General features: G+C 37.3%; 2 protein-coding genes across 3 annotated transcripts in view; both read left to right on the top strand.

Moving 5' to 3' along the window:
* The first annotated feature begins 6,837 nt into the window (after window positions 1-6,837).
* LOC131950370 (uncharacterized) lies at window positions 6,838-8,774 on the top strand. Its single transcript, XM_059312473.1, has 3 exons — window positions 6,838-6,999; window positions 7,238-7,369; window positions 8,718-8,774. The coding sequence occupies exons 1-3, from the start codon at window positions 6,838-6,840 to the stop codon at window positions 8,772-8,774; spliced, it is 351 nt and encodes a 116-aa protein (XP_059168456.1).
* Window positions 8,775-24,214: 15,440 nt separating this feature from the next.
* LOC131950367 (kinesin-like protein KIF27) overlaps window positions 24,215-26,305 on the top strand; it is a 66,346-nt gene continuing 64,255 nt past the window's right edge. For both annotated transcript variants that reach the window (XM_059312469.1, XM_059312468.1), the window contains exon 1: window positions 24,215-24,325. The gene's annotated coding sequence lies outside the window, so the exon portion shown is untranslated. The remainder of the gene's footprint in view (window positions 24,326-26,305) is intronic.

The following is a 26,305-nucleotide window of genomic DNA, read 5'->3' as shown; positions in this document are numbered from 1 at the left end:
AAAAAATTAACTTAAATTATTGAGCGTGAATTTAATTTTCATTTTCCCTTGGCAAAATTTTAATGCCGTTTAATGCATTAGTTAATATTATTTGATATTGATCCGTTTAGTGTTTTAGTTAAAAACTTTTAGCAATTTGCTTGTATACAATACTTTCTTGTTTATCCGTTGTATGGTAAATCTGGTCATTTGTGAGAGGCTGGATCTGATTAAACTTATCTTTATTTGGTAGGTCAGACAGTCAGACGAGAATATTTTTGTGATCAGGAAATAAATATAATTGTGTTGCTTGACAGCTTGAGAGTAAGCTGTTGAAGTAGCCTTCTCCCTCTGTAAATATAATTTCAGATCATGTGATTAAATAATTTCAAGTTTGATCTGAAATGTGAACATGTGATACATATCATTATAAAATTACCGTTTAACATTTAAATTTAAGTTCCAAGTAGTTTATTTTGTCGTTTAACAAAATTTTGTAAGTACCATATAGAACATTTCTTAACACGAAGATAAACTCAATCTAAAGTTAGTAATGAATACAAAATAATTATATGTATTGCACAAGTTTAGCTCTAGATCTAGACTTGATTCTAGAATTTAGGCCTAGTTTCAAAGCCTAATTAAAATGTAAACAAAACAGTTTAGTTCTCGAAAATCAAACTGGAAATAGTCTATATACTGTTTATTATTCCTTTAAATGATAAAATGTAATAGAATAGCTGTCGTTGAAAACGCGATATTCGCTTTGCGCCGAGAATTTTAGCGCTAGAAATTAGATCCGGTTTCTTTAGATCACGGGTTCCCAAACTGGGGGTCGCCAACTGTAGACAAAACCCTAGCATTAAAAAACAACAAATATTTTAGAAGAATATCTGAAATTCGGTTTTACTGACATCACTGGAAATGAGAAACAGTTTTAACCAAGGAAACACTGCGTAAGTGCAAGCATCATAAGAATTCGGATTAGAAATTGCCAAGCAAAAAACCTCTCACATAAAACAATGCGTTTGAAGATGGTGATATTATTGGGGATTCCAATAAATAATACTATTCAGCGGCTTATAGCAGACTTGTCCTTTGATGTTAAAGAACAAATTTTAAATGAAATCAAGCTTTCACCATTGATGAATCAATTTACAAGAGTTCGTGTTAGCATTTGCTTATCTTTGTGAAATATATTCATTCATCTGAATGAAACTGGTTGGAAAAAGGCTGTGGGATTTGAATGAATGGTGCGCCATCTAATGTTTGGGTCAAAAGATTTAGCCCCCTGCATGTTAGCACTTAAAATTGGGGAGGGGGGGGGGCGAACACTGTTAAAAGTTTATTTTCTATATAAATTCCATTTCTTCGGGGGGGGGGGCGGCTCCTGGAAGAAACTGACTACATTGCTGATTAAAGTCGTAAATTATATTAAATCTGTAGCCCTAAACACCATCTGCTTAAAGAGCTGGGCAAAGACATGAATTCTGATGTTCTGCTTTTTTACGCTGGCTGTCAAAAGGAAATAATGTGAAACGTGTTTTCGAATTGAAAGATGAAATCAAGTTGTTTTTGGAACTGCAAGGGAAACAAAACCTTTTGATATACTTTAACGACAAAGAGTGGTTGGAGAACCAAGCATATTGATGGTCTTATTAGTCGCAAACGTCTATCACAAAAAAATTCGATTTTCATTTTTTTTTTTACATAAATCAAAATCCAGTATGATTCCCCCTAATGCCTGATTTTAGAAATCTGTCCAATGATTATCGAGATATAATCAGTTGCACAAACCACCTATTATTTCAAGCGCTAAAAATATCGGCGCAAAACGAATATCGCCATATTTGTCAGTACACTTTTGATCGGAAACGCAGTCGAACGCCGCAATCACACAATTTTACAGCACAGCAGTCACAGTACTTATGGGTAAGGATACTTGATTATGTTCAGCTTTTCTATTACATTTTATCATTTGAATGAATAATTAACAAATAGTGTTGTTTAATATAGCCTATTTCCAGATTTTTCAATAACCAAACTGATTTATTTACAATTTTTTAGGCTAACACAATGCTATGAAACTAGATCTATATATCAATCAAAACAGTATTATTCGTATTGTATTTCCACAAGATTGTGCTATAAATTTAATTATATATATATATATATATATATATATATATATATATATATATATATATATATATATATATATATATATATATATATATATATATATATATATATATATATATATATATATATATATATATATATATATATATATATATATATATATATATATATATATATATATATATTGATGTAGTGAAATTTTAGAAACGGGATCCCACTAATACATCTTTTTAAAAGCATCAACGCAAAATTTGATGATACTATTAAAAAATGTTTCACTGCATGGCTAACTTGGCATGAAAATCCATTGTAAAGTTGCTGGATTATTTCCACTAACTTAGCAGGTACACCATAGTGTCTCAACAGATCCCATATTGTTTGCAGGGAAACTGTCTAAAGAGTTCCAGGTCAATACAGGTGTGAGACAAGGATGTCTGCTGTCGCCCCTCCTCTTCTTGGTGGTTCTCGACTGGGTGACACGCAAAGCCTATGTCAGTTCTGGAAAAGTTATTCAGTGGACACTCACGGGGAAACTAGATCTGGAGTTTGCAGATGATCTTGCCTTACTCTCGCACAGGCTACAGGACATGCAAGAAAAAGTTGATGCATTAGGAGCCATCTCGCAGCGCGTAGGTCTGAAGATCAACAGAAAAAAGACGGAAATGATGAGAATTAACAATAAACAGGAGGCTCCAGTGTCAATAGACGGAAGACAGGTAAATGATGTGCAAGAGTTTGTCTACCTTGGCAGCAAGATCAGCAAAACGGGAGGCACAGAGGAGGACATACGCGCTAGAGTTAATAGAGCCCGCTGCGCTTTCACGGTCCTGCGACCCATATGGAAAAGTTCGGCCATCTCCATTACCACAAAAATTAGGATATTTAACTCTAATGTCAAGGCAGTTCTGCTGTATGGAGCAGAGACATGGAGAGTCTCCAAGGCAAGCACAGCAAAGATACAGACCTTCATGAATAGATGCCTTAGACAGATACTGAAACTGAGATGGCAGGACAAAGTGCCGAACTTGGAACTATGGAGGAATAAGGAGGAAGTGGCGCTGGGTGGGTCACACACTGCGAAAGGCTCACACAAATGTTACACGCCAAGCGCTTGAGTGGAACCCCTATGGAGACCTGGAGGCGGAGTCTTCTTGAAGAACTGAAGCCAATAGGGATGTCTTGGGAGATGTCAAAATTAATAGCCGAGGATAGGAAGAAATGGAAGGAAATGGTGGAGGCCCTATGCTCCAAAAGGAGCAAAGAGGACTAAGTCTAAGTCTATTAAAAAATGTTAATTTAATATAACCAAGAAGTAGGCTACATAAGACAAGGCGGTGTTCACGCGAGATTGGAGTCACATTATAGTTTAGACGTCACACGCAAGAACATATTAAATATATTACATGCAAATGACAAAAGCGAGATACACGGTTAAAAAAAATTTCGCGCGGGGGGGGGGGGGGGGGGGGGGACCTTAATAATAAAAACACCTTCTTGAATGCCATAATTTTTTTAACTCGCCACACGAATATTTTTATGCTGTTTCGTTTGTAAATCTAGAAAGTAAAAATCCTTTATCTAATGTGTCTGTCGGTGTATTTGTCCTTTATGCCTTAGTAGTACACGATGCATCAAATCGCCGTATACTTCCGGATGGTGTTAAATACACTTACACGATTAATTTTAATAAGCATTTTTTTTTAATATGGATAGTGAATTTTTCCATTTATTAATTTTGCTACAGGTATGCCTCCCAAACGAAAATCTATTGGTCGATCTACATCAGAAACAAGAAAAAAAAAGGGCAATGCGAGCTTCTGAAACAGAAGAGCAACGTGAATCAAGATTAGAATCCAATCGGGTAGGCACTGCTCAAGCCCGCTCAAATGAAACAGGAGATCAACGGAGAGAAAGACTGGGAACCAATCGAGAACGTAATTTTCAAACCAGACGGACATTGCATGCAGATCTGAACCTCTCTGCATTCAGTTATGATCCTGATTATGTTTACAGTCTTCATCGAGGTGTCGCTATCGGAAAAATGGACAATGTGTGCAAATTTTGCCATGCGTTGAAATTTAAGAATGAAACGCCTGGAATGTGCTGCGCAAGTGGAAAAGTGAAATTACCAGAACTGCATTTACCACCCAAACCGTTATCAACTTTGGTATCAGGTGAAACAAGCCAGTCAAAACATTTCTTGGAAAACATACGTAGGTACAATTCATCTTTCCAGATGACGTCATTCGGTGCATCAGCAATCATTCGTGACAATTACATGCCAACCTTCAAAATTCAAGGCCAAATATATCATCGGGTTGGATCACTTTTACCACTGGCAGATGCAGATCACAAATTTCTCCAAATTTACTTCATGGGAAGCCCTGCTGAGCAAGTTAAAAAGCGATGTCTATTCAATACCAGTACTAACCAAGATATAATAGCTGCTCTTCAAGTTATGTTTGATCAACACAATGAACTGGTTCGGCTATTCAGAACGGCGCTTGACCGAATGCCAGCTGATGAATATGCTGTTGTAGTTAGAGCTGACAAAACACCAGTCGGCCAGCATGAAAGACAATATTAATGCACCAGCTTTAAATGAAGTCGCGATTGTCATAGCCGGCGAAGAGTTCAACTCGCGTGATATTATTCTTCATCGCAGAAATAGTAATGTTCAGCGAGTCTGTGAAAAGCATCGGTCTTATGATGCTTTACAATACCCCATAATATTTTGGCAAGGAGAAGATGGGTATCATTTCAATATCAAAATGATAAATCCAGAAACAAATGAGGAGATAAATAAAAAAGTTAGTGCTATGAAGTACTATGCTTATCGACTGATGATTCGTGAAAATCAAGAGAATCACATTTTAAAATGTCGGCAACTGTTCCATCAGTACATTGTCGACATGTACGCTAAAATTGAGAGCGAACGACTTCTGTTTATTCGACTGAATCAAGCCAAACTGCGCTCAGAAGAGTACATCAATTTGCGTGACGCAATTAATACCGATGCCAATCCCAATGATATTGGGAAAATGGTCATTTTGTCAGCTACATTCACAGGAAGCCCTCGGCACTTACACGACTACGCGCAGGATGCGATGACCTATGTTCGCAACTACGGCCGTCCCGATCTATTCATCACGTTTACGTGATATCGCAAATGGGATGAAATCAAAGAACTTCTTTTACCTGGACAGTCACCTGCGGATCGTCATGACATCATCGCACGTGTCTTCAAACAAAAATTAAAATCTTTGATGGATTTCATCGTGAAGCATCATGTTTTTGGGGAGACACGCTGCTGGATGTATTCAATTGAATGGCAGAAAAGAGGCTTGCCTCATTCTCATATTTTGGTTTGGTTGTGTAACATTACACCCGACAAAATTGACGAAATAATATCAGCAGAGATTCCCGATATCAACATCGATCCCGGTTTGTTTGAAGTTGTTTCAAGCAACATGATCGATGGTCCATGTGGCGCGATCAACAACACTTCTCCGTGCATGAAGGATGGTAAGTGCACAAAACGATATCCAAGAGACTTACACGCCGAGACTATCACCGGAAATGATGGATATCCAAAATACCGTCGACGAGCAACTAAGGATGGTGGCAACGTCATCGTTCTAAAATTGCACAACAATGACATTGATATTGATAATCGTTGGATTGTTCCATATTCACCGTTACTATCAAAGACGTTCAAAGCTCACATCAATGTAGAGTATTGCAATTCAGTGAAATCTATCAAGTGTATTTGTAAATATGTAAACAAAGGAAGTGATATGGCCGTTTTTGGAGTGGGAAATCCGTCTGCACCAATCGATGAAATTGAACGATATCAATTGGGACGCTACATTAGTAGCAATGAAGCTGTTTGGCGAATTTTCTCATTTCCCATTCATGAACGCCATCCACCTGTTGTTCACTTGGCTGTGCATGTTAAAGATGGACAAAGTGTTTGCTTTACAATGGAATACATACAAACTAAAGCATTGTCACCACCGCAAACTACTTTAACTGCAAATTGGTTCCAGAACAACTTATTGTATATGACACAATCATGCAAGCAGTTACAAATCAAAGCGGAGGATTGTACTTTATAGATGCACCTGGAGGCACAGGCAAAACTTTTCTTATTTCAATCATTTTGGCAACGATAAGATCAAGAAATAAAATTGCCCTGGCAATTGCATAATCTGGAATTGCAGCAACACTTTTAGATGATGGTCGAACAGCACATTCAGCCCTAAAATTACCGTTGAATTTGCATTCCATCGAGACGCCAACATGCAATATCACCAAAAATTCTGGAATGGGCAAGGTTCTCCAAACATGTGAGTTGATCATCTGGGACGAATGCACTATGGCGTACAAAAAAGCATTGGAAGCTCTTGATCGCACACTTTGAGGGAAAATGGGCAGCCCTTTGGCGGAGCACTCATTTTATTGTCGGGTGATTTTAGACAAACTCTGCCTGTTATACCACGTTCAACACCGGCTGATGAGCTTAATGCATGTCTCAAATAATCTGTTCTATGGAGACATGTAAAGAAATTAACATTGAAAACCAACAGGCGTGTTCAACTTCAAAATGATGCATCCGCCGAACGTTTCGCAAAACAATTGCTGGATATTGGGAATGGGAAGATGGCAGTTGAATGATCGTCACAATATATCGCCTTGCCAGAAAACTTTTGCAACATGACATCAAGTCAAGACGACTTAATTGAAAAGGTTTTCACAAATATCTCACAGAAGTTTGAAAACCATCAGTGGCTTAGTGAACGTGCCATATTAGCTGCTACAAACAGCGATGTCAACGACATGAATTTCACCATTCAAAAGAGAATACCAGGAGACAACGTACAAGTCAATTGACACTGTGATAAATCAAGACGAAGTTGTCAGTTATCCGACAGAATTCTTAAATTCATTGGATTTGCCAGGTATGCCACCGCATATATTAAATCTTAAACTTGGTGCGCCTATTATTCTCCTTAGAAATATAAATCCACCACGACTGTGCAACGGTACAAGACTTGCAGTCAAAAAAATGATGCACAATATCATTGAAGCAACTATTTTGACTGGAAAATTCAAGAGTGAACATGTGTTGTTGCCACGTATTCCAATGATACCAACAGACATGCCGTTTGATTTTAAACGCTTACAATTTCCAGTACGTCTGGCTTTTGCCATGACTATAAATAAAGCGCAAGGCCAATCCCTGCAAGTATGTGGTTTAAACTTGCAGAAGCCATGTTTTTCACATGGGCAATTATATGTTGCTTGCTCACGTGTGGGAAAATCTTCAATTTATACGTATACGTGCCAGAAGACAAAACAAAAAACATTGTATATCAACAGGCACTCGAATAAACAGATTGAATCAAATGGCTTCAGCATTACCAAAAATTAATATGTTAAATGAATGTTAATCATATTTGTATATAAAAGTGGAAAATATGTTTCAATAAAGTACACTGAATGTTCAGATGTTTATATTAAAATGATATATACGCTTCAATTAATATGTTAAGTGAATGTTAATCATATTTACATATTAGAATGGTAAATATGTTATAGTAAAAATGTACATTAAATGTGATACCGTTTTTTCATATAAAATTGATTTATACGTTTTTGAAAATTAAATTGAATGTAATAATACTTGTTTGATAATTTTCATTTTCAATAAAAATGTAAATTTAATGGCACCATAACTTTCACAATGTGTTTCTTTAATTTTTTTTTAAACTTTAAGACCGCAGCAACGCGCGGGATGGGTACGCTAGTTTTTAATAAAACACTTTTAAATTAAATAATTTATTAACATCTTGTGATACTCATTTTTTTAAAAATGCATTTTAAAATACTTATATAAAAATTTTATAATTGTGCGCCCACGCAGTTATTTCTCTTTCGCCTTTTTTTCTACGCTCTCGACGTGACCACTTTTTGCTTTCATTTTCCATAGGCTTAGTTGTCCCCGCAATTTTTACACCGAAACCGTCATATCTAGAGAACCGTTTATACTATAAAAATAAATTTGGTATAATTTTGCAACATTTAGTCCCCTTAATACAACCCCGTCGTTATTTTGTTATTTTAATTATTTTAAAAAATGTGTGCAACTAACTACCCTTAGCTGAAAGATTGATATTACCAGCTTGTTTAATGAAAAACTGCTCACACAAGAGCTTCGCACCTGCGAAACAATATGTACAAAACTTTTAGGAATTGAATGCAGTAATATATAGATTATTTAAATCTAGATCTAGTTAGTATAAATTCTAGATTATCTAGTGAAGTACAAGATTTAGTAGCAGTAAAAAAAAAACGTGAGACCACTTAACCCTACAAAAGCCCCATTAAAACTGTTTATCTACTTCTGATGTAACAAGCATTGTTGTTCTTCGATCTCAGCCAATCTGGGTAGCATGTTACGTAATCTATGACCCTCCTCGTCCAGCCGGGAAGTGATCAGACACATTTCCATGCTCCCCCTCATAATATCTTACCTAAATGATACCCAATCCCGACCTATATCTAACCCACCATAAAACTTCATCTCCTTGTAGGTAACATGGACTGCTGCTCTTATACCTCAGCCAGCCAGAGATAGCATTTTTATGTAATTTTGTTTGCTAAATAAAATGATTAGAATCAAGAGCTAGATTCTAAATATTAGAGACAATCTATTTTTATTAAGGCCTATTTTATAAATTTATTATATTGTAATTTTAATCTGATATGGTAATTTTGTAATTAAATTTAATTAAATAAGTAGATTCACCTTAAATCTTGATCTAAATTCTTTTACAACATAATTAGATTTAGAGCTAGATTCTAGATCTAAATGTCACTGCTTCACTCACACCGCTTCGATAAATTAAATTTTGGTTAAAAAAATGACTGCCGATCTCTATCATTAGGTTTAATTGAACCCTTGTCAGTCAAAATAAAGGAATTCCTTTAGATCAGCCACTTTGAGCATCACAACCTTTCGCAGCACAGATCGCCATTTTGAATGTGGACCTGTACACCGCAATGGCGGATGATTACATCCTGAACGATCAGTGAAGTCATATGCAAGGACTCTATTCCATACTTCCGCAAACATTAAAATCCACTACACAAACATTAATTGAAAAATATATACCAAAAATAGTTATTTATAATTGTCGCCCGGATAGTACCACATATGAGCAGTTTGGCCTCAACAATCGTTTAAAAGTACACATTACATTAGGGATAAATCTGGCTACTACATTCGATGACTAAATCTAACCAGGGGTTGCAGTAATGAAACAGGTGGCTCACAAGAATCCAGCGACGGCCCTGACAACTTGGACAGCGTAAATTGGTAGTTGGAATAAATGATGTGCCGACATTTTTCACATTTAATTAACTTCTTGAAAACATGGCACGCGGAGATTGGTAATGTTTTGCTGAAAACCTCATAAAAGTCTGCGTCAGTTTGGTGTGTTTGACTATATTTGGAGTCATTAGGGGCTTGCTCGCGTGATGGAAAACCTCTGATGGAACCTTAAATGTGGACATTTTATAAATCATTTAACGTATATAGAGCAATGTATGTGTTTTTTTTATGCATTACAACACATTTCATCCAAACGCCATGAAATTTTGGGAAGGTTGAGAAAAGATGCGTCGTGAGGGGGATTGTAGGAAAAAAGTCACAGAAAAAAAGTCGCAGAAAAAAAAAGAAAAAAAGTCACAGGAGAAAAGTCTCAAATATATATTTGCATGGAATTTGTTAATACTTTTATGAATTATATATTCTTAATTTTGGATTAATGTAATGTAATGTGTGTAAGTTGTATACGAATGGTAATTTTTATAATTCATCTAAAAATATTTAGTACGAAGTATGTAGATTGAAATTTTTTTAAACATAATATTAATAACATTTAATAGAATGTTCCAACGTCCTCGGTTTTCATCGTGTCTAACATTAAATTACCTTGAAATGGTAAGTTCATCTGACTTGCTGGTCTCAACTCATCGCAACAATAGTTATGATTAGTTCAACCACCTTTACTGCCCACATTTATCACGCTCATTACATAACAAAACTTGGAATCAAAACAGAAAGCCGGCAAGGTTCAAAGGCTGACATTGAATAGCCTACGGCAAAACATATGCAAAACACAATGATGTGCCTAAATTTCTTTTATAATTAACTTTTCTACCCCATATTTAACTAAGTACATAACAAAAGTTGAGCTTGTTGTGTAAATTAGTATTTTTACTTACAATTGTAATAAACCATAATGCTTTTAACGTCTATAAATAATATATGCTATAAAAAATACAACCCACAATAAACATACGAAATTTGATAATTTTTAACAAATAAATGAAAAGAGTTCTGAAAAGATTTTTTGTGACTTTTTTCTATGACTTTTTATCTGTCACTTTTTTCCGTTCACCGCGAGATTACACCATTAAGGGGGGGGGGGGGTGACACCATGGCAAAAATAACAATCATTAGAGTTAAATAAATGATTAATTAGAGTTAAAAAGTCTCTTACTTAACAGCAAAATTGACAAATGGTTTTTCCAATTGAATTAATTGCTAGTTAGGCCCCTGAATGTTATTTCTAGGTGGATGCGCTAATTGATGCCTTTCGACAAAAAACATTTTGTTTTTCAATTACTATTTAAAGGTGCATGTTACAAAATAACAGATTTTTTAAAAATGTATTAGTTAAAAAAAACATAAGAGAGGAAAATAAATAATGGAAAACATAAACAGAAATAAAACGAGCAACAGAACTGGTTGGCTTTAGTGTTTCTTCCAGACTTCGAATTTTCGGGGAGGGGGGGGGGGGCGGTCAACATTTTTCGGGGGGGGGGGGGGGCGGACACTTGTAAAAGTGTATGTTTACTATATAAAATCCATCTCGTCCGAAGAGATGCCTGAAGAAACTCTGGTTGGCTTGCTTGACGACTCTTTTCGTCAGCTAAACTTTGTAAACAATTCTCGCCTTTAATCAGTTTGATCATTAAATGTTGTGTATTTTGTAATGGAATATATTAAATTATAATAATTTGATTTTATTTAGTATACCCAGACGAGGTAAAGAGCTTCTAGCGCTAGATATAGAATTGATTAGTTTCTATATTAAACTATTTCAGACCTTAATTATCTATATATATATAGTAATGCAGGGGCGTAGCGAGGTAGGGTCGGGGGGTGCGGGGCCGCCACCGGGTGACACCATTTAGGGGGTGACACCAAGGCAAAAAAATAGCAAAATATATAGAGAAAAACTTGAGGGGGGGGGGGGGTGAAATCGAATGTTTGAGGGGGGGGGTGGGGGGTCGCAAATCGAAAATTTGAAAGTTTGTCTCCGGGTAGGGTCGCTACGCCTCTGGGGGGAGGGGGGTGACACCATTAAGTGCCGCACCGGGTGACACCCGACCTCGCTACGCCACTGTAGTAATGTATGTATGTGTGTGTGTCTGTTTCTTTTATACATTACTATTACCACATCTTTCATCATATCAGCATCAAAACTTTGGGGAAGTTGTTGAGAATACTCATATGGGAGGTTTCTGCGGGGAAAAAAATTAAAATTCGCAGGGGGTGGCGCCACGGTATGGCGCGATTTGTTATTTCTCTATATACGGTATATACAAATATAAGTCAATTGCGGTTTGACACCGTTCATCCGATTGTCATGATTAGAACACACCAGGGGAGGTTTCTGCAAAAAAAAATCTTTTTTTTTTTATTTCGCAAGGGCGGCGTCCCGGGAGGGTGCGATTCTACTATATATACGGTATATTTAAAAATTAAAGTCGGATACGGTTCGGACACCGTTCATCCGAAACTTTGGGGAGTTGATGAGGATACTCCCGGGAATGTTTCTGTGAACAAAATAATTAAACTTTTGATATGGGCGGCGCCCAGGTAAGATTTTTGTCAATACACTATTCGCCGCCCAGAGCTCCATAGCGTCTATGTTAGCACTTGACATCTGTTAATTGTGTGGTACTACTATATTCAGCGTTCAAACTTCAACAGGCGAAACCGCCGGCGCCACGTAGCGTGCACGAACCCCCCCCCCCCCCCCCCCCCCCCCCCCGAAAAAATGCTACCGCCCCCTTCCCCCCGAACGAAATGAAATTTATATAATTTATATAGAAAATATATACTTTTAACAGTGTCCGCCCCCCCCCCCCCCGAAGAAAGTCTACCGCCCTCCTCCCCCCCCCCCCGAAGATTTCAAGTGCCCCCTCTCCCCCGGAGAAAAAAGTCTGGAAAAAACACTGATTAGGGGGGTCATCAATAAATGACGTCACGCTTTTTTGGACCATTTTTACCTCCTCCCCTCCCCTCCCCTCTGTCACACGTTCTCACAAAAAGCCAGACCCCCCCCCCCCTAAAATGATGTCACACCTCAGCCTACAACCCCCCTCAAAATTGGCTGTTGATTTTTTCTTAAAACATCATATTATTCCAGAATGTTTTCAGAACTCTGTCAACATAGAGTATTTTAATCAATTCCTATTACAATACATTAAAACCGTTTTCTAAAACGCGAAATAACGCCTAAAACTCGTTTTCTAACATTGCTTTTTTTATAATACAAAAAAGTGATGTCACACCATCTGAGCCCCCCGCCCTCCCCCCTCATTACACACCGTCACAAAATTACGGACCCCACTCCCCCCTACGAGCGTAACGTCATTTATAGACGACCCCCTTAGTCAAATAATTTAGTTTTCTACGTGTTAAAGAAAAAGTCCTGATTATTACTTTCTCGTATATACGAAGTATAGAGAAAGCCTTGTAATCGTGCAAAAAAAAAATCGAGATTTTTGCAAATCTCGACGTTTTACACCTCACTGATACGGAAAAACATAATTTTGCAATCTTGTCCGTATGTCTGTGTGTGTCTGTCTGTGTGTAAACACGATAACTTGAGTACCGTTACAGCTAGGTTAATGAAATTTCATAAATAAGTATTTTATCAAAATCGTAGATCCGTATCAATTTTTGAGTGATTTCCGATAACCCGAAGTGGTACTTTTTCTACTTTGAATTTTTCAAAAGCCTATAATTTGAGTACTATTTAGGATAGATAAATGAAATTTCACATATGAGTAAAAGATCTAATTCTCGACCTTCTGTCAAATTTTGAGGAATTTCCGTTGACCGGAAGTACTAATTTACGCTATTTCCGATTTCTTAAAAAAAAACGCATGTTAATTTATAAAGTACTAATAATACTCCGCACTGTTATGTACATCTTGTTTTGGCGTTCGCTTGGTGAGCAATTCTTTTTTCTATGAGATTCTATTCTATTTTTAAAAGTTTAAGTAATTAAAAATCATGTCTATATTCCAAGTTATATAAGAATATTCGAGAAAGTTTAGGGGAGATCACTCCCGGTTTATTATTTTTTTTTGTCACTGTGAGCAACAAGGAGCTTACGTTAGTTTTAAACAGCCAGGGACCGTAGTCGGCGCCCCTGCGGTAGTGTAACCGGGGGTTCTCGAGAGCCCCCCCCCCCCTCTATGTCCCTGACACTGGGCGGTCACCGAATTGTGTTCTACCTCACTATTATTGTCAGTTATTAACGAACACTCACGGCTTTCATGCGGTAGGTAAACCCGTGCCCCGATAAATATGGTCCAAGCGCAGGCATTGTTTACATTTAAATTTAAACTCAGTTTTAGAAAAAAAAAAGTTCACACGTCCTTGAATATAGGATTGGTAACGCATTGATGAAACCATTCTTTCGTCGTCCATATCAAAAGATTAATTATTCTCGGAAACATTCTCGGGATTATTCTCATCAACTCCCCAAAGTTTCGGATGAACGGTGCCGATTCGTATCCGACTTTCATTTTTTAAATATGTACCATAAATAGAGAAGAATCGCACCCTGACGGGGCGCCGTCTTTAGCAAATTTGAATTTGTTTTCGCAGAAACCTTCCCATGAGTATTCTCAACAACTTCCCAAAGTTTTATGGTGATCGGATGAAAGTTGTAGTAATGCATAAAAGACAGACAGACAAACAAACAAACAAACACACATACATTGCTTTATATATATATATATATATATATATATATATATATATATATATATATATATATATATATATATATATATATATATATATATATATATATACTAGCGTACCCGTCCCCGCGCGTTGCCGCGGGAATAGAAGAAGGGTTTCATCCATACGTTACCAATCCTATATTCTTAGAGGCGTAACCTTGTTTTCTAAAAGTGAGTTATTTAAATGTAAACCTACATTACCGCGTGAAAACCTTATGTGTACATTAATCACTCACCGAAATAATCAGGTAGAATACACTTCGGTGACCACCCATGAGTCAGGGACGTAGAGGGTTGCTCTCAGGAGCACACTTTCCCCCCCCCCCCCCCCTCGATTACACTACCGCATAGGCGCCACGTACGGCCCCTGGCCCCTTAAAAACTAACAGGCGCCATCGTTCCAAATAGCATCCTGTTAACAATAATGCAGATTGCGTCATTCGCAAAAGTGACACAAATGAACAACATTATTTTCTTTAGCACGTAAAAAAGTATTTGACGTGTTTTAAACATCAGTGTGAATGATGCAATATGTTAGCGTTACTAATTATCGATTATTAGATGCTCGATCTCAATTTCTGATTGATTGTCTAAAAATAGATGCTAATTGCATCATTCGCAAAGTGACGAAACTGTTTGGATTTTTTACGGACAAAAAGAAACACCCCAGTTAATAATCTAGCCTTGGTTAGTTTTTCTGATTATTAAAATAAAATGTATTACATGGCCCTCAGCGGCCCATGTGAACCTTGGGGGGCCGAAACTGAAATTTTTGTTTGCAGCTAAATCGCACCCTACCAGGGCGCCGGCGAACACGCCTGATTCAATTTAATTAGCGTTTGTAACGCCACATCCTATCCATTGTCTATCACGCTGTTTAGACCCAACGTAGTCGCCATAGCGCTCACGGTAAAGAGCAGGGCGCCAAATGGCATCCTGCCTTGGGGCCTCCCATGCAAAATTAAATCCCCCCTCCCACCACCATCCACCCGCTCCCGCCCTTCTCCCACCCCAGAAACCTTATCCTAAAGTTTTATGGCACTCGGATAAACTGTGTCGAACCGCAGTCGTCTTTATTTGAATATACCGTACATAGAGAAAAATCGCACACTCCCGCGGCGCCGCCCTTGCGAAATTAAATTTTTTTTGCAGAACCCTTCCAGGTAGTGTTCTAATCAAATCCCCAAAGTCTCATGGCTATCGGATGAACGGTGTCGAACCAAAATCGACTTTTATTTTTATATACCGTACATAGAGAAAAATCGCACCCTCCCGTGGCGTTAAAAATGATTTTTTTTACAGAACCCTTTCCTAGAGTTTTATAATGAACTCCCCAAAGTTTCATGGCGATCGGATAACGGTGTCACACAAATTCACTTTTATTATTTTTATATACCGCATATAGAGAAAAAACAAATCGCGCCCTGCCGGGGCGCCACCCCTGCAAATTTGAAAATGTTTTTAGCGCAGAAATCTCCCCAGTAATATTCTCTACATGTTCCCAAAGTTTCATGGCGATCGTGTGAACGGTGTCACCGCAATTCACTGTTATTATTTTTATATACGTATTATAGAGAAAAATCTCACCCTTCTGTGGCGCCGCCCTTGCAAAATTAAATATGATTTTTTTTTTTACAGAACCCTTCCCCAGAGTGTCCTAATGAACACCCCCAAAGTTTCATGCCTATCGGATGAACGGTGTCACTGCAATTCACTTTTATTATTTTTATATACCGTATATAGAGATAAATCGCACCCTCCCGTGGCGCCGCCCTTGCGAAATTAAAAAATATTTTTTTACAGAACTCTTCCCTAGAGTAGTATAATGAACTCCCCAAAGTCTCATGGCTATTGGATGAACGATGCCAAACCATAATCGACTTTTAGTTTTATATACCGTAAATAGAAAAAAAACAAATCGCGTCCTATCGGGGCGCCACCCCTGCGAATTTGAAATATTATTTTTCGCAGAAACCTCCCCAGGAATATTTTCAACAACTTCCTAAAGTTTCATGGCGATCGTGTGAACAGTGTCACTGCAATTCACTTTTATTATTTTTATATACGGTATATAGAGACAAACAAATCGCGCCCTACCGGGGCGCCACCCCTGCGAATTGGAAATTTTTTTTTTCGCAGAAACCTCCCCAGGAATATTCTCAACAACTTCCCAAAGTTTCACGGCGATGTGATGAGAGGTGTAGTAATGCATAAAGGGCACACACACACACATATATTGCTTTATATATATATATATATAGATAGATAGATAGAAGATAGATATACTAGCGTACGATAGAAGAAAGTCTGCCGAAATATATAAGAAGGGTTTCATGGATGCTTTACCAATCCTATGTTCTTAGACGCGTGACCTTTTTTTTTTTCTAAAACTGAGTTATTTAAATGTAAAAAAAAAAATGCCTGCGCTTGGACTCTAAATATCTGGACTCTGGTTTACCTACACTACCGCATGAAAACCTACAGAGTCCGTTTATCACTCACTGAAATAATGAGGTAATCGCCCACGTGTCAGGGATGTAGAGGGGCGCTCTCGGGAGCCCCCGATTACACTACCGCAGAGGTGCCATGGAGCTCGCAGGGGAAGCCTCGTTGTTGATGAAAACAATGTCGAGGGAGGCTAATCTAACAGCCAGTTCAACAGCGGATGATAAAAATAGGTCGTCACGTGATGTCAGAAGTGAGAAGGAGACGACAGGTACAACAGATATGAAAATAAATGTAGGAAAGAAACATACTTTTTACTATGATTATAATTTATGCATAGTATAGTTTTTTTAGATTTATGAATACAGGGTATGCGTAGGTAGGCACACTGGAGAAAAGCGATTTAGTTGCAATCATTGTAGCAAATAAATAAAAAAAATTACCTTTTTCATATTTTTCTCATACATTTTTAATGACAACTCATTTTCACTTACAGTAGAATTTTATTTTAATTATTCTTCTAACAGAAACCTTCCCGGGAGTATTCTCATCAACTCTTTAAAGTTTCATAGCACTCGTGTGAACGGTGTCAGACCGCATTCGACTTTTATTTTTACATACCGTATATAAAGAAAAATAGCACCCTCCCGTGGCGCCGCCCTTGTGAAATTAAAAATAAATTATTTTTTTTGAAGAACCCTTCCCTGGAGTGTTCTTATCAACTTCCTAAAGTTTCATATCGATCAGATGAAAGGTGTAGTAACGCATAAGGGACATAACGACACACAAACATTGCTTTTTGACATAGCCTATATATGCCTAGCTTCGCTTAGGTTTTCAAAAACATTTGATAATTTGAATACTAATTATTTGGTGATGGATGAGGCGTGGAGTGCTTACATTTAAATAGTAATGCTAATTTTAGAGAAGATGTTGTATTTTGTTTAACAACCGCTTTCAAAGAAAATATTCGAAAGTACGCAATTTATAACTAAAATGGAATTAGAACTACAGAGGTTCCATGAACAGTATATCTCATAATTTATATTACATTGACTTTTAAAATTAAATTTTTATTTAATTATGATACGTAGCTTAATTAACAACTTATTTTTTTCTATAACAAATGCTATACTTTGTCGTTTTCTGTTTCTGTTTAAATTGTATACAATTATTTGAAAAATAATTATTTAAAAAGGCTACCTCCCTTGAAAATGAACCGAATGACGTATGTCATTGTTTACTTTTTACCGCAATTTCCATACTGGAATTGCGATTATTAATTCGTCATTTCTGGATGTGTGTCCGCAGCTTTACCGCAGCTTTAAGTCGTATCTCCTCCTCAACGAAACAATATCGAGGACTAATTTCAAAAGCAAATATGTTAAGCAAGTTCCGAGGATGATTGTGGGCCAAAAAAATTCCCGGAATTCCTTCCTGGATTTCCCGGAAAAGCCAAAAAACCTCGAAAAAAATGCAGTTTTTTGCCCATATCTCGGCAACCAGACCACTTAGCGACTTGAAACATTTACCAATCGATATTGCCGAGGAAAGTTTTAAAAATATCCTTCCGTTCGGTCACAAAAATTTAAAAAAAATTACATTATGCATAATACACTAAAGTACTATATAGCAATATAGAGAGCGCGACAACTAAATACCCCCTACACGTCCGCAAATTTTTAAAAATCTCGTTAATAAATATTTTTTCTATTTTGTTTTGAATTATTAAAACTACTTGTGTTGCATTATTTATTTGCTGAATATATGATTTATCTCGATTTAAAATTGTTATGGATAACATAAGGAAATTGCGCTTAAATTGTCACTAGACTTTTTATTAACTTGTTTTTTAAACAGTCACTATGCTTATATAAGAAAATACGATATATAAACATATTTAACGACCACAATGGCTTTTTCCGACGGGAATAAAGTTTTTTGTTACCCTCCAGGGTCGGTCTACGACCTCAAATAATATTAAGGGGATCGTTCGTCAATTTATTTATATTTATCTCATATAAGGAGAATTTCACTCGCGGTCATCTTTTAGCCTGGTAGAGGGCTTTGAGTCTGACCAACAGTTTTTCCATACGGCCAAGTCATCTATAGAAGTGTATGCAAATTATTAGCGTGATGCACAGAGGTTAAGTAACCTAAAAATTGTGTTGAAATTACCCTGTTTTTCCCATAAAATACAAAGATTATATAGGGAAATACGACTGGTCAGTTTTGACCCATTTCCAGATTTTTCCCGGACATGGCGAGTTTTTTGTGAATCCCCAAGGCGTTCTCCTACCACCTCACAAAATTTTAAGGGGGGTCGTCGGAGGAAAATTTTTTTCGTAATAGATCTCATATAAAGAGAATTTCACTCGCGGTCACCTTTTAGCCCTCGTCGAGAGCATTGAGTGAAACCGACATGTCTGCCCTACGGCCAAGCCATTTACCTATAAACATGCCAAAAATTAGCCAGAGGTAAAGAGGGTAAGTGCCCTACAATCCGTTTTGAAATTACCCTCTGTTTTTCCCATAAAATACAAAGATTATATAGGGAAATACAACTGGTCAGTTTTGACCCCTTTACGAAGTTTTCCCAGATATGCCGAGTTTTTTGTGACACCCCAAGGCGTTCTCCTACCACCTCACAAAATTTCAAGGGGGGTCGTCGGAGGAATTTTTTTTCGTAATATAGCCCATATAAGGCGCCGGTCAGTCGAGTTCAGTTTTGACCCCCTCTCCGTAGACTTTTCGGCGAACCGTCACCGGCCCTCGTGTTCTATCGCCCCAAGGCACCATCGTGCCAGATTTGACGCGCCTACGGCGCCGGGAAGGATTGTAGGAAAAAAAATCACAGGAAAAAAAACACAGGGAAAAAAAAACAGAAAAAAAGTCACAGGAAAAAAAAGTCACAGGAAAAAAAAGTCACAAATATATATTTGCATGATATTTGTTAATACTTTTATGTATTAAATATTTAGAGAGTGCAAATTAACTTAGGATTAATTGAATGTAATGTTATGTGTGTAGGCTGTATACGCATAGGAATTTTTATAATTCATCTAAAAATATTTTTTATGAAGTATGTAGATTGTAATTATTTTAAACTTAAGATTAGTAGCATTTAATAGAATGCTCCAAAATCCACGTTTTTCATCGTGTTTTTTTTTTTAAATACCAATATTAAATTACCGTTAAATGGTAAGTTCATCTGACTTGCTGCCCTCAACTCATGGCAACAATAGTTATGTTTAGTTCAACCACCTTTACTGCCCACATTTATCACGCTCATTACATAACAAAACTTAGGATCAAAACAGAAAGCCGACAAGGTTCAAAGGCTGTCATTGACGCATAACGTCAACAACACAAAATATGTTCGGACAATGCCTACTGAGGAGAGGCCGACCAGAGAATAGCCTACGGCAAAATGTGACTAAATTTCTTTTATATTTAACTTTTCTACCGCGTATTTAACTAAATACGTAACAAAAGTTGAGATTATTGTGTTAATTATCTTAGAGTATTTTTACTTACAATTGTTGTAAAATCATAATGTTTTTAACGTCTATAAATAATTTATGCTATCAAAAAATACAACCCACAACAATAAACATACAAAATTTACAATTCTTAACAAATTAATAAAAATATTTCTAAAAAGATTTTTGTGACTTTTTTTCTGTTACTTTATTTCTGTGACTTTTTTTTCCGATAAAATTTTTCCACTGTGACTTTTTTTCTGTGACTTTTTTTCCTAGCAAAAACTGTGACTTTTTTTCTGTGTTTTTTTTCCTGTGACTTTTTTTCCGTTCACCCCGGGAAGTGCCCGATGCTCTTGACCACTTTGCTTTATATCTATCTATCTATCTATCTATCTGTCTGTCTGTCTGTCTGTCTGTCTGTCTGTCTGTCTGTCTGTCTGTCTGTCTGTCTGTCTGTCTGTCTGTCTGTCTGTCTGTCTGTCTGTCTGTCTGTCTGTCTGTCTGTCTGTCTGTCTGTCTGTCTGTCTGTCTGTCTGTCTGTCTGTCTGTCTGTCTGTCTGTCTGTCTGTCTGTCTGTCTGTCTGTCTGTCTGTCTGTCTGTCTGTCTGTCTGTCTGTCTGTCTGTCTGTCTGTCTGTCTGTCTGTCTGTCTGTCTGTCTGTCTGTCTGTCTGTCTGTCTGTCTGTCTGTCTGTCTGTCTGTCTGTCTGTCTGTCTGTCTGTCTGTCTGTCTGTCTGTCTGTCTGTCTGTCTGTCTGTCTGTCTGTCTGTCTGTCTGTCTGTCTGTCTGTCTGTCTGTCTGTCTGTCTGTCTGTCTGTCTGTCTGTCTGTCTGTCTGTCTGTCTGTCTGTCTGTCTGTCTGTCTGTCTGTCTGTCTGTCTGTCTGTCTGTCTGTCTGTCTGTCTATCTATCTGTCTATCTATCTGTCTATCTATCTGTCTATCTATCTGTCTATCTATCTGTCTATCTATCTGTCTATCTATCTGTCTATCTATCTATATATATAAAAAGCAATGTATGTGTGTCTGTGTGTCTTTTATGCATTACCACATCTCTTATCACATTGCCGTGAAACTTCGGGAAGTTGTTGAGAATATTCCTGGGGAGGTTTCTGCGAAAAAAAATATTTCAAATTCGCAGGGGTGGCGCCCCGGTAGGGCGCGAATGTTTTTTCTCTATATACGGTATATAAAAATAAAAGTCTATTTTGATTTCACACTGTTCATCCGATAGGCAAAAAACTTTGGGGAGTCCGTTATAACCCTCTAGGGAAGAGTTCTGTAAAAAAATAATTTTTAATTTCGCAAGGGCGGGGCCATGGGAGGGTGCGATTTTTCTCTATATACAGTATATAAAAATAATAAAAGTGAATTGCAGTGCCACCGTTCATCCGATAGGCATGAAACTTTGGGGTGATGATTAGGACACTCTGGGGAAGGGTTCTGTAAAAAAAAAAATCATATTTAATTTCGCAAGGGCGGCGCCACAGGAGGGTGCGATTTTTCTCTATATACGGTATATAAAAATAATAAAAGTGAATTAGTGAATTGCGCTGACACCGTTCACACGATCGCCATGAAACTTTAAGAACATGTAGAGAATATTACTGGTGAGATTTTTGCGCTAAAACATTTTCAAATTTGCAAGCGTGGCGTCCGGCAGGGCGCGATTTGTTTTTTCTCTATATGCGGTAAATAAAAATAATAAAAGTAAATTGCGGTGACACCGTTCACACGATCGCCATGAAACTTTGGGCAGATGTTGCGAATATTTCTGGTGAGGTTTCTGCCCTATAAACATTTTCATATTCGCAGGGGTGAGGCTCCGGCAGGGCGCGATTTGTTTTCTCTATATATATTGTATATAAAAATAAAAGTCGATTGCGGTCTCACAACGTTCATCCGATAGCCATCAAACTCAAGGGACTTGATAAGAACACTCCAGGGAAGGGTAAAAAAATTATTTTTAATTTCGCATGGGCGGTGCCACGGGAGGGAGCAGTTTTTCTTTATGTACGGTATATAGAAATAAAAGTCGATTTTGGTTTGACACCGTTCATCCGATAGGCATGAGACTTTGATGAGGTCATTAGAACACTCTAGGGGAGGGTTTAGCAAAGGCGGCGCCACGAGAGTTTGCGATTTTTCTCTACATGTGGTATATAAAAATAATAAAAGTGGATTGTAGTGACGATGTTCACATGATCGCCATGAAACTTAGGGAAGTTGCTAAAAATATATCCGACGAGGTTTAATCAGAAAAAAAATTCACATTCGCCGTAAGTGGCGCCTATGCGGTAGTGTAATCGAGGGGGGGTGCTCCTGAGAGCGCCCCTCTACGTCCCTGACACATGGGTGGTAACCGAAATGTGTTCTACCTGATTATTTCGGTGAGTGATTAATGTACACATAAGGTTTTCACGCGGTAGTGTAGGTAAACCCGTGTCCCGGTGTTTATGATCCAAGCGCAGGCATTGTTTACATTTAAATAACTCACTTTTAGAAAACAAGGTTACGCGTCTAGGATTGGTAACGTATGGATAAAACCCTTCTTCTATCCCCGCGGCAACGCGCGGGGACGGGTACGCTAGTCTATCTATCTATATATATAAAAAGCAATGTATGTTTGTGTGTCTGTCTGTGTTTCTTTTATGCATTACTACACCTCTCATCACATTGCCGTGAAACTTTGGGAAATTGTTGTGAATATTCCTGGGGAGGTTTCTGCGGAATTTTTTTTTCAAATTTGCAGGGGTGGCGCCCCGGCAGGGCGCAATTTGTTTTTTCTCTATATACCGTATATAAAAATAAAAAGTCAATTTTGGTTTGATATCGTTCATCCGATAGCCATGAGACTTTGGGGAGTTCATTATACCACTCTAGGGAAGAGTTCTGTAAAAAAATAATTTTTAATTTCACAAGGGCGGCGCCACGTGAGGGTCCGATTTTTCTCTATATACAGTATATAAAAATAATAAAAGTGAATTGCAGTGACACCGTTCATCCGATAGGCATGAAACTTTGGGGGTGTTCATTATAAAACTCTAGGGAAGGGTTCTGTAAAAAATCATTTTTAATTTCGCAAGAGCGGCGCCACGGGAGGGTGCGATTTTTCTCTATATACAGTATATAAACATAATAAAAGTGAATTGCAGTGACACCGTTTATCCGATAGGCATGAAACTTTGGGGAGTTCATTATAAAACTCTAGGGAAGGGTTCTGTAAAAAAAATCATTTTTAATTTCGCAAGGGCGACACTGTATCATATCAGAGGAGAGAATATAATTTTTTACACACATTTAAAGTGTCAATTTTTTGCATGAGTCTTTGTTTGATAATAGGAACAGTATTGAAATAAACAATACATTAATACTTATTACTTTGACGTTTAAAACTTTATATTTTTTCTCTCTCTACAACTCTAGATTCTACTTTTAATATTTAGATTCTATGCTTAATAATAAACATCACCAAAAGTATTAAATGCGAACTCAATATATGTTATTGCAATATTAATAAATTTTAAGAAGTCAACTAAGTGTTTGTGGGGGGGTCCTATTCGAGGGGGGGGGGGGGCGGTGGAAGAGGAGAGGTTCGTGGAAAGTAGACGTGTCTGGACGGAGGGGAGTCTAAAAAATTATAAATTGTGGACGCCATAAATAAAGTAACCCGTTCTATGAGAAAAAAAAACCAGATTCTTCAAGCTTGACAATGACAAAGTGTCTTTCTTTACCGATTAGTGAATGACACACTTCCTAGCATCTTATGTGATGTAAAGGGTCAAATCCCGATACTTGATTGAAGTATTATGAGCGGTTAAGCTAGGTGTAATGAAGTATCATGTGCTCTCTTATCATTATCATAGTGATAAACTAAAACAAGATAGCAAATAAATATAAAGTGTGTAGGAAGCTGAAGTATAGTGAGGATGTTGTCTTCTAAAAAGTACTTCTGCTCGTTGTCTAGCTATTAAATATTTCGTTATTTAAACAGACCACATATTATTGTTGACAGATCCAGAACATCCGGCATACCTAGTGTTATTAACTACAATAACTAGATCTAGACCTACTAGACTTACTAGACTAGATTCTAGATCTACCACTATAGATCTAGATCTACATCATTCTTTTTTAAAGTCTACAGTTAACTACAGGTATCCAGAAATCTATATTCTAGATCTAGACAGATTCTATATTAGGCATTTTGATGACAATTAAAAAATATATAAAGGGTAATCTATCGTTTTGGGTACGTAAAATCGCCCGCGATTTGTAATGTGAAAAACAGGTGACTCCTTAAATTTTAATAATTATTTCACATTTTGGGGAGGATTTATGTTTTAAAAAATTCAAAAATGTTTCCTTGATTCATTTATGTACCTGTTTTTAAACAATTGAATTAAAACTTTCCCGTAATAAATGAAGACTAGCGATGTTTCCAACAGATGCAACCATGCTCATTTACTATAGCAGCCATCTTGTCTAAGTTTAATTTTTATAAGCTTTTAGCGCCAGATTCAGGGGGAAGCCACTCTATTTTACAAATGGCTGCTGTTTACATAGCAAATCTTGCTCTCAGACACTGCTGTTTAAAGTTAATTTCTGGCCTATATCCATATATTTAGCCATTGATTTAGGTTTATTATTCATTTATCTATAATATTTGACACAAAAGTACGACAATATACTTCTATTAAAGCCTTGACAATGAGGTAACGTTTTCGTACATAAATAGCCGCGGGCGATTTTACGTACCCAAAACGATAGATTACCTTAAAAAGTTATCAGTAGGCCCTAACAGTGAGTTAACAGTAGGCCTAATATTAATAATATTACTAATTAAATATAGCTAGGACAATGGTAAACTAAGTTAAATTAGCATATAGATTATAGGCCTAGATCTATTAACTTTCTGGTTAAAGTCATTATGACAGGGTCCGTAGCGGACCTTAAATCCTTGAAAAACCCTTGAATTAAAAAAAGGCCGATTCTAGTGGGAATAAGATACGCATGCGCAATGGAGAGAAACTACGACTTAACGGCGATGTTTTCGATGGCACTGCGCATGCGTGTGTTTACAACCGCAGAACCCTAATACCAACCCTAATCCTATCCTTAACCCTATCCCTAATCCTAACCCTAGCCCTAATCCTATCCCTAACCCTAGCCCTAATCCTATCCCTAATCCTACCCCTAACCCTCATTCTAACCCTAGCCATAGGTCACTGCACATGCGCAGAACTATCTTTTGCCGAAAAATCTTATTCTGAGTAGACACTTTGTTAAAAAAAACATCTCAAGGCCTTGAAAAACCCTTGAATTTCCCCAAAAATGAGCAAAAACCCTTGAATTTTATAGGTAAACCTTGAAAACCGTGCATACATCGAATTTCTTTTTAATTCCTTTCCGATGGACCTAAAATGTATTTTTCTGGCTTTTTTTTATCGTTGATGAGTCTGCGTAAACTTAGTAAAGCCTATTATAATACTATTTCCTACCCTCTCCTCCAGAGCCTTTGTCCAACCAAGAACAATCTGCAAGGCAGCAGTTGTTTAATTTTGGAGTTGTCTCTCCTAGAAGAGTGGCTGTCCCCAGCTAACGAGCCTCATCTGCCCGAGGGTTCGAACTCGAGACTTTTCGGTTTAGCAACCATGAGCTTTACAGACTCGACCACGCCGACCCCTGATGTTTACTTTGATTAAGTTCGTTTAATTTCATTTATTAACACTCAGAAGAAAATAAAAATAGTCAAGGAATCTTGGCCATGATAATATTTTTTGCTAAAACGATGCTATTTTTAGACGGTTGACGGGGAGTCACCAGTTTCACTACCGCCCAGAACCGCATCTCCGTTATTTTAAAATGTATTCGCCAGAAGCTGTCACCAGAGTATATTTAAAAAAAAAACCAAAGGGAAGCAGCTCAATTAATATTTTCAGAGAATCATCTAGACATGACTATATCTCTTCAATAAAAAAACAAAACTTAAATTTTGATTCTTCTTCTTCTTCTTCGTTCTTAATTATTAGTGTTGAAGGGGATCCAGATTTATCTGCCAGTGCGTTTGAACTCGAAACTTTTTTTTTTTTCGAATTTATCAACCATGAGCTTTTTTGCCGACTCGACCACGCCTT

Source organism: Physella acuta, unplaced genomic scaffold (genome assembly GCF_028476545.2).
Source record: "Physella acuta isolate Inbredline_101_S28 unplaced genomic scaffold, ASM2847654v3 ptg000757l, whole genome shotgun sequence".
Taxonomy (NCBI): Eukaryota; Metazoa; Mollusca; class Gastropoda; family Physidae; genus Physella; species Physella acuta.
This window is presented reverse-complemented; position numbering and strand designations above follow the sequence as displayed.